Genomic DNA, 9,260 nt, shown 5'->3' with positions numbered 1-9,260 from the left:
TTGCCCTTTCTCCGTTTCTTTTTCTCTCTCTCTCTGTCTGTTTATTTTTTGGGGGGGAGGGGGAGGGGGAGGGGCCCCGCGCGCCCACGATCCCACGACGACGGGGGGCGACGAGTGGAAACTGGGAATATGGCCGAAAACTGACGTTCCAGGTCAGCAGTCGAGCGTCTCGAGTGGTGATAATCGCCGCGTCGCGCGCGAAATCCGCGACCCCCTTACGAGAAGGGGAGGTCTTCCTCGGGCGACTCGTCGTGGTACTCCTCGTGGTCGGACGTGTGTCACAAAACGTCGCTTGGTTGCCGTTGCCCGATACCTATCGTGGGCGATAGCTGCCCCTCCTCGACCGCGACGGTCTTCGGATCCTCGTCCTTCCACTTGTCCATGGAGCGGCGTCGAGCGTTCATGAAGAAGTTGCCGACCGTGGTCGGCTCCAGGCCCAGCTGCCTAGCGATTGTCACCTGCATCTCTTTCGACGGCCTCTTCGTCTCCTGGAAAAATCGGTCGGAAGATGGTCGGTCAACAAAGCGAAACGGATTTTTATCGAAATATTTTGGGATCGCGACGCGGGGATGAAACGAGACGTGTAAAGAGGTGTAGTAGAGTTTTGGGGATTGAGAGAAGGTGAGGAAATTGGAATGTAGGTGTAATCTAGGTTTTCTTCTTGAATTGTGTGCAAGGAAAACTTTAAGATCGCTTGAAATTGCTCGAGTAACAAATATTCGAATATTATTTTCACCTATTAAGCTATTAGATATATATATATATATATATATATATATGGTAAGGAATTTATCATAGACAGTGAATATTTTAAAAGGCGCGTTTTAAGGGGGCCGAGGAATTTCGAGCAACCTATTACCGAATTAGAATTTAAAGCACTTTGTTTGCAGAGCAGAGTTCCTGGATCGATGAATATTCATGCTAGCTTCTGAGATTTGCCAAGGGTTTAAGGTAGCCTTTCGGGGTCTCCAGAGCTCCCTCCCCCCTCGCCTTCTCTGACGAAACTATAATAAACCTCTCCGCCACTCCATAACCGCCCACATAACCGTCCCCATTCGATCCTTTAAGTTGTATTAACTTGAAAAGGATCCTCGACTCTTTCTTCGAAAAAAGAAAAAGAAAAAGGAAAAAATTGAATCCGATAAATAAATATCAATGGGGGAAAAGAAGAGAAAAGGAAAACTCGAGCGTAAATTACGCCCTCTTCGCCTTTCGAAGAAACGCATCGAACGGAAACCTTTGTGCGCCCACTACTTCCCTCTTCTCTTTGACTTCTTCCTCCGCTAAATAAATATTCATCCTCCCAACTCAACCTACAATTCTTCTATTTCTATCCGTCCTTGTTGCATCGAGTTGTATCTCAATTTACTTTTTCACACACGTTTCGATTTATTAAGCAACACGCGTATTTTCACTTGCCTAATTAATCCCATAAACGCATCTCTCGTGTTTATAATTAATAATAACAGTGGATACCACTACTATTCTCCGCGAAGAATATCACTATTTTTCTTGAAGGATACAATATTGCATCGATATTTTAATGGGTTGTTCGGAAAGTAATTTGTGAACAGTCGAATTCGATCTCGTAGCGGTTTCTCGAGTCCGTTATTCGATCGGTGCCTTTATTTCGTCTTCGTCAATTTCAATTCGAACGAAATTGTCGGAACGAAACTCGCCTGAACAACATTCTTACCTTTTACAAAAAAGATAAAATATGTCGAAAATACAACTTCTTGTCTTTCATCTTGTGTTATCACGCACGAAAAACACAACAGAATCGAACGAATTTTTCTTATAAACAAACCACCATGAAATGCCAACTCTCGAAGTATATAATAACAACACGGTTTAGAATGAAGTTGGCTGGATAAAACGTTCGACTAGCGACACTCGTGCGAAAAAACGAAATTACTTACCGTACAACCCAATATCTATATATATCTATATATATAAATGTTCGACTAGCGACACTTGTGTGAAAAAATGAAATTACTTTCCATATAATCTAATATATATATATATAAATGAATTTCGTTAAAAAAAATATTGGAAGAAAAGATCCAAAGGAATTCCAAGTTATTCTTATTCTTCTGAATACAAGAAAAGAACGAGGGAAAAAGGATTTTTTTGGTATCCACTTTGTCCTACTACCTTCTCTACGAGCCGCGAGAAGGAGAAGGAGGAGAAGAAAACCGCGGGTTCGTACGAACGTAGCAACGTGTGTAAACATTTGTCGTGCATGTGGTAAACGCTGGCCTGGCACGCTTTCTTCCCACGCGACGTTTCTTACTCGACGTAGGTCGATCAATAACACGGACGGAGCAGCTATATAGAGAGCGAGTGAGCGAGAGTAGAGAGAGAGAGGGAGAAGGTATCGATTGCTCGAAGGAACAATTATTACAAACCGTGATGCGCGTGCACCACGAACGCGTTAATTAACGCGTTTAACGCGGGAAACGGGCATCGGTTTTAAATAAAATTACGATTTCTTCTCGCGGATCGAAACGAGAAATCGCGAGAACAGGCGTGAATACGATAAATTCAACGAAGAAGATCGTTCCAAGGGGAATTACGTCTTAAATATTTGAAAATCCTTTTCTTTTGTCTCTCTGGCTAAAAGAGATATTAAAATTCGAAACTTTTGATAAACTAAAATGAAGATTGATAGAATTACTCGAATACGATAATTCACGCGAAAAAATCGTTCGGTCAAAGGGAAATTACAATCTTAATATTCTTATTAGAATTGGAAAATGTTGATCGATTTTGAATCGATCTGAAAATCCTTTTATCCTCGAAATTCAATTTTTTTTTTTTCAATAATCCTCTTCTTCTGTCTCTTCTTAAGAGAGATATTTAGACTTTAAAAATTTTTTATAACTGCAAAGCGAAGATCTGGAATGGAATTACTTGCATTCACACAACTTGGGAACAGGGTAGACGTTTAAGGAACCGTATCGATATCCTGTCCTGGGTGTAATTCACCGCGTGTAACGCAACGAAACGAAGGTCTCTACGTCTACGTCTAGAGAGGGAGGGGCGTATCAATTGTTGGAAATACGGGACACTATCGGCGCGAGGATCGTGATTATTCCTTGACAGCCCCAGTGTACGAGCCTGAGAAACCGAGAGAGGGGGTTGCATCATACGTGTCATGGATAGGCGAAGGGTGGGTCTCGAAAAACAAAACTGTCTGAAATTATTTTCCCTCTCACCCTTTCTTCCCCATACTTAAATAAATTCGAATTTATTCCTCGAATAAATTATTCGATTATTCGTTTTTGACGATTTTGAAAAAAAACAATGAAAATGATACCCGATTTCTTTTAATTATTCAGGAGAGGGGGGGGGGATGTGTCGAGTGGAGAAAACCGCGTGTTTCGAAAAGTTCGAAGGGTGAGAGATGGTCGTGTCGAGCACGCGTGGCTGATTGGGGAGGGGAGTTTAAAAGTCGTATAATCGGGGAGAAGGGAAATAGAATCGGAGAAAGATTCGTTGCAGTTTAACTGGGCTAAGGTCAATTCGCCAACTATTTGGCATAGTTCCAAAGAGTGGGAACAACCGCTTTCCCCTTTTCCCGGAACGCAGAATCATTTTCATACCTGCCTCTCGAAATTAACCCCCTCCCCAGAATTTCGAATTCTCTCTGGAAAAAAATTAGTAGATTTTTCTTCATTATTCATTCTATTCCTCTTGAACTTAACTCGACTTTTTCGAAATATCCTGATTTCGATATGTCTTCGAATTATTGAACCGAATGGAAGTGAGAGGAAGTGGAAATATTCGTTATTGGATCTAAAATATATATATATATATATATATATATATATATATAAGAGTTACGATCAAATTTAAATCCATCGAGCGATAGAATCTCATTTACTAATTCACCCCTCCACGGATATCGAATAAAACGATAGATTAGAATTATATTAATGTAGAAACGGTGCGAGCCTTGATCAAATCCTAATCAAGCCTAATGTAAAGCTCGTTTGATTAAAATCCAAACTTAATCCGGGCGCTCAATTTCGATAGTAATCCGCGAGTCGAAAAGCGAAACGCGGGCCGCAAAGTAGGAGCGATTTCCTCGATTAGCTTGATTCTGGAGAAGGGAGGGGGCCGTAAAAGGGCAGAGCCGAAATTTCAGAAAAGAGAAAAAAAGGAAAGCAAAGAGGGGGGAAAAGGAAAAACTCGGTTCGGTCGACGCTCAATTTCTCAACAAACTGCAAACAAACTCGAAACTTGTTACCAGGCGTGCCTTTCGAGGATTGTAGAATGTTACACTGCGAATGGAGTCGAATGGCCGCGATATCGACGGTTTCGAGTGAGCAGCCGCGAATTCCGCGCCGTCATCACAGACTTCTCCTTTCCTCTAGCAGCTCCTCCACCAACGACGAGACACGGATAAAATATAAAACTGTCGACTATTATATTATTAGGGAGGAAATAAAAACTTGAAATCTTCGCGTTTCTTTTTTTCCCTTTCTTCTTTCGTAGCAGGAACGAATCGATTCTCTCGATTTTCGAAGATCGAAGAATGGGGGAAATATTGAGTTTTTATTTTTCTTTTTTTTTAATCAATATATATTAATAATAGACATCCTAGATTTTTTGGTAAGTGCAATATGAGAGATACATTGGAAAAATTTTTTCGAAAAGTTTCGTAGAAACGGGATGGAAATGCAAGTTTCGGGAATGGCGAGTGATCGTTCCGCTCAGATCGAATGGCGCGCGGCCAAGGAATCGGCCGCGAAATAATTCAACGCGGATCGATCGAGGCGAGTTTTACGCGGCTGACACGGCTGAAAAGCCTCGTCGTCCTCCCAGCGTCGTCCCGCTGCCCCTCTCCCCTCCCCCTTCTCCCGCGTTTTTCTCCGCGTGCACGCGAGAAATCAGCCTCCCTTTATCAATGCACGCCCTCTAAGAACGTTGTTCGACTCGAGAGAGAGAGAGAGAGAGAGAGAGAGAGAGAGAGAGAGAGAGAGAGAGAGAGAGAGAGAGAGAGGGAATCGAGTTAATATATTTCGAGAAACAAAGTGTAAACGAGGAGGAGAAAGAGAAAAGGAATTATTCGAAAGTGTTTTAGATAGGAATTTTTAGAAAGGGAGAAAAAAAGTAAATATACTTTTCGAATCTTAATTAATATTTTCGATTAAATATATAATATTTCGAGAGACAAAGCGTAGCTCGAGAGAGAAAGAGAGAGAGAGAGAGAGAGAAAAGGAAGCGTTCCAGATAGAGATTCTAAATTATTTTTCAATAGGATAGTTTCGAAGAGATGATTTCGATCTTAATTAATATTTTCGTTGATATTGAGTGTATTTCGAGAGAGAGAGAAAAAGGAAATTTTCCAGAAAAAAGAAATCTATACTATTTTCCAAGGAATGATTTCGAGAAGAAAAAAGGAAAAAAAATCGAAATTCTGTTCTCCTTCTCTCTTCGATTATTTTCATCTGATTTCGCTGGAAATCGGATAATTCGAACAGAATGCATTAAATTTTCGAGAAGGTAATAAAATATCGATCGATCCCTACTTGACCGATTGAAAGAAGATACAGCGCGTAGGAATGATTTCGTATTTTTAAACGGACTATTATACGGAGTCGGGTGAAGCAAACTGTGAATTGTTACCGTTGAACAACGGACGCACATTTTGTTGAAACGCGTGAGAATAAAGTTTGTTACGTTATAGCGGGCATATAACTCTTCGCTAGCGACGCACTTATCCGTCGAATCGAAACATTTATTTCATTTCTTTCTTTCTTTCTTTTTTTTCCTTCTTATTTTCCTCCTTTTCTTCTTTTTTTTTTTTTTTTTTTTTTCATCGTGGAAAAAAAAAGTATCGTCGGTTGAAGGCATGAACCGAACCCATAATAGCGAGGGCATCGCTTCTCTCTTTCTCTCTCTCTCTCTCTCTCTCTCGATTGTTTTCGCCTAACGCATACGTGAGTCGATCGGTTATGCGGATAACTTACACTGAACGCATATATGGGTTCATCGTTTGCAAAGGGTTAATCGTAAACTAAAATACTCCATGATCGCGTCACGGTCTCATTCACATTCCGCCCTATTCCGTTTATAATATAATACATGGATTATACTCGGCAGACGTTAATACCGACCAAATTCGATCTCTTCTCGATAATATTTATATACATAAACCTGCCTTCGAATACTCCTCGATCAAAATCAATCTATTAAGAAAATTTTCAAACTCGAGAAATTTTATTCATTAATATAATTTTTCTACGATTTTCTTTTAACTCATACTCGTGTATATATATATATATATCGAAACGATCGAAATTCTGCCTTCCCAAGCGAATGGAAGGGCCGTTTCAAGATGAAACCACTCGACTCCCCTTTTATCGCGATCCGATGGAATGCGGCACCACGGTTACACGGTGTCCATCCATCGTAATTTACCAGCGTTGTCATTCCGATTGAGTCCCCTCCATTAAAAGAGCGTTGCCGCCAATTCGCTCGCTCGTACGTAGTTGACGAATTTTTTCTCGCGCATGCGCATTCGATGGGTTTTTGACACTTATGGATATACATTTACTCGGAGAAACGCTCGGAAAACACCGATAATCGACGAAATCTATTCTCTCGATGGGAAGAAAATCGCCGCGAAATATTTGATTTTTAACAACCCGGTCTGAAGGAAGGGAAACTCCCTTATAGAAACGTAAGAAGAAGAAGAACTTTCCTATCCTCTAAGAAGGATATACGGGTGCTTTTAAAATTTCTAGAAAATCGAAAATATCCTTACAACGTTGGATACTAAATTTTCGATCTATATGAATTAATATATATTAATATAATTATTAATAAATTATATATCATACGTATAATTTATACATAAATTATTAGAGAAATTTTTATTATTAGAGAAAGGAGGAGGGAAAAGAGATTTAAGATATAGGAGGGGGGGAGATATAAAATTCTATAGAGAAGGTGCACGATTTGAGCATACCCGGGACAATCGAGACACGTTAGAACGAGGCGGCGGCGGCGGCGGCGGCGGTATCGATCAAAACGCAAGTTAAGTTATACAAGACTTACTTTAAAAATAGCCTGTAGAGTACGGCGCTGAAGGTCTGTGAAAACCAGGCGCGGTTTCTTGGGGGCGGGCTGTTGGTGTTCTGCCTGGTTCGCCATCTCGTCTTTCCTCTTGCATGCTGCAAAAATTCGCACGGGATCATTCCATCTGGATCTTATCGTCATTAGAATCGCGAAAATTTTTAAATTAAAATTCCTTCCTCCAACGATCAAAATAATTTCGATTGATTAGAAGAAAAAAAAAGGAAATGATTTTCAAATATATAAACAAATAAATTGCAATAAAAGAAAAAAATCGAATCTTCTAGGAAAGTCTTCACTTCTCGACGCCAAAATTAATCGCTAATTAACGGATGAAAAAGGGATGCCGTGTGAAGAAAAAGGGTAGGAGGGGAGAGGATTTACGAATCGGCCGGTGTTCGAGGTTGATCCTCTTCCTGGTGAAGCAGCCATTTACGTTTCCGTAAGATTTTAGTACCCTTTCAAAGGGTACTACTGCTGTCGAGAGAAGCAGGAAAGGGGAGGGGGGGGGAGGGAAGAGGGAAGATGCGAATCGAAGCGAAAAGAAAAGAAAGAGACGTTTCTTCCTCGTGTTTCCCCGTACGCGCGCACAGGTGGCGCGCGTGTAATTGATCGGCCCAATTAAGACGGAATAAAACGGAGATGGAGAACGTTGTTCGATTTGATCTTGTACTTACCTCCGCGTTGTGGAATCTGTGCAGCTGAAAGCAGAAAAAAAAGAAGACAAATGTGAATCAATGGTGTACTAGTTTCAACAGGACGACCCGTTTTTTTTTCTTTATTCTGTCTTTGTCTATATATACGGGTCGTCGTATAAATATATATATATATGTATCTTGTACTCTGACTGTGTGTGCAATGCATTCTTTTTTCTTTTTTTTATGCGTGTTTCTTGGATATCTTTTTTGCTTTCTTTTTTTGATTGTAATTCTCTTTACCCTAATGTTTCTTTTTTTTTTTTTTTTGTTGTTTCATCGAGCAAAAATTACTTGCATTTTTTTTTTTTTTTTTTGCAAAGTACATTTTCTCAGCCAAAACAAAAATAATAACAATAACAATAATAATAATAATAATCTCGATACTATATAATATGCGATATTACATGGATACGTTACTTAATAATACATATTACAATTAAAAAAATGAAAAGATAGATTGTCAAGGGTATATATATATAATATATGTATATGTATAAGAAGTAAAAACACGTACAACAAGTCAAGTGGAGAGAAAAAAAGGGGGGGGGGCGGGGCGGGGTTGGGGATTCGCTTGCATACCACGAATAATCTGACAGTACTACAGCTCATAAACATCTCACTAAAGGGCAAAAAAAGGGCATAAAGGGGGGGGGGGGGTTCGGGCATACACGTATATATATATATATATATATATATAAATTATATATATAATCTGTGTATACATGTGAGACGATGCAAGAGTGTCAAGAGAGATGCATTTTCCTTGGAAAAGAGAATTTTTTTCTTTTTTTTTTTCTTTCTTTCTTTCTTTAGTGTCGGTGTAGTTGGTTCNTTTTTTTTTTTTTTTTTTTTCGTGTTTTTCTCGAGTGAGTGATACGTTGTATATATTACGCCTTGTTTCGAATCCGAACCGTATCATGTCTCGTCGTTTCTTTCCCTTTCTCCCTCCAACCGACCAAAATTTCCCGTCGCCATTTTCGAGAACGAAAAGTCAATTTCTCGAAAATTATATTCCTCCCTTCCGGAAATATAAATTTCTGATTAATTTAATTTAAACCCTCCGGGGATCCGGGGAGATAATTTGAAAATTTTCTAAGCGGGAAATTATTCGTTAAATTTTGTTCACGTTTCGAGAATGCGAAATTTCGTAGCGGGGGAAATTTTAAAAAAAAACTTCGAGAGGAATTCTTTTAACGTAACGAACATTATCCGCCGCGAAAATTGGCGCGCGATAATCACTGGACGCTCCTCTTTGCGAAGGTGGCGCATAATTGCGAACGAGAGAGCGGCGGAAAGCGATAAAAGGGGCAGGGAGGCAGGGAGGGGAGAATGGGAGAAATAACGTTTACGCGTCAGCGTCGTACGAAATTCCGATCGAGCGCGCGATATTAGATTAAATAACTCGTCAATTTTTCCCTTTGTCCAGGCCTCGAAACTACTTCGAAATCGTTGGAATTCCCCTCCGCCCCCCCCCCC

General features: G+C 40.1%; 1 protein-coding gene across 1 annotated transcript in view; it reads right to left on the bottom strand.

Annotated features, from left to right (window-relative positions):
- Positions 1-9,260, bottom strand: part of LOC122717908 (AT-rich interactive domain-containing protein 1B) — a 65,211-nt gene continuing 55,951 nt past the window's right edge. The window contains exons 4-6 of the mRNA XM_043942423.1: positions 7,764-7,787; positions 7,069-7,184; positions 1-488 (exon numbers count right to left, since the gene is read on the bottom strand). Of these exons, the coding sequence (XP_043798358.1) occupies positions 279-488; positions 7,069-7,184; positions 7,764-7,787 (350 nt within the window). The 3' untranslated portion in view covers positions 1-278. The remainder of the gene's footprint in view (positions 489-7,068; positions 7,185-7,763; positions 7,788-9,260) is intronic.

The sequence above is a fragment of the Apis laboriosa genome, unplaced genomic scaffold (assembly GCF_014066325.1).
Source record: "Apis laboriosa isolate Shangri-la unplaced genomic scaffold, ASM1406632v1 scaffold5_cov152, whole genome shotgun sequence".
NCBI lineage: Eukaryota > Metazoa > Arthropoda > Insecta > Hymenoptera > Apidae > Apis > Apis laboriosa.
Note: the sequence above shows the minus strand (reverse complement) of the source record. Positions and strands in the feature narration are given on the sequence as shown.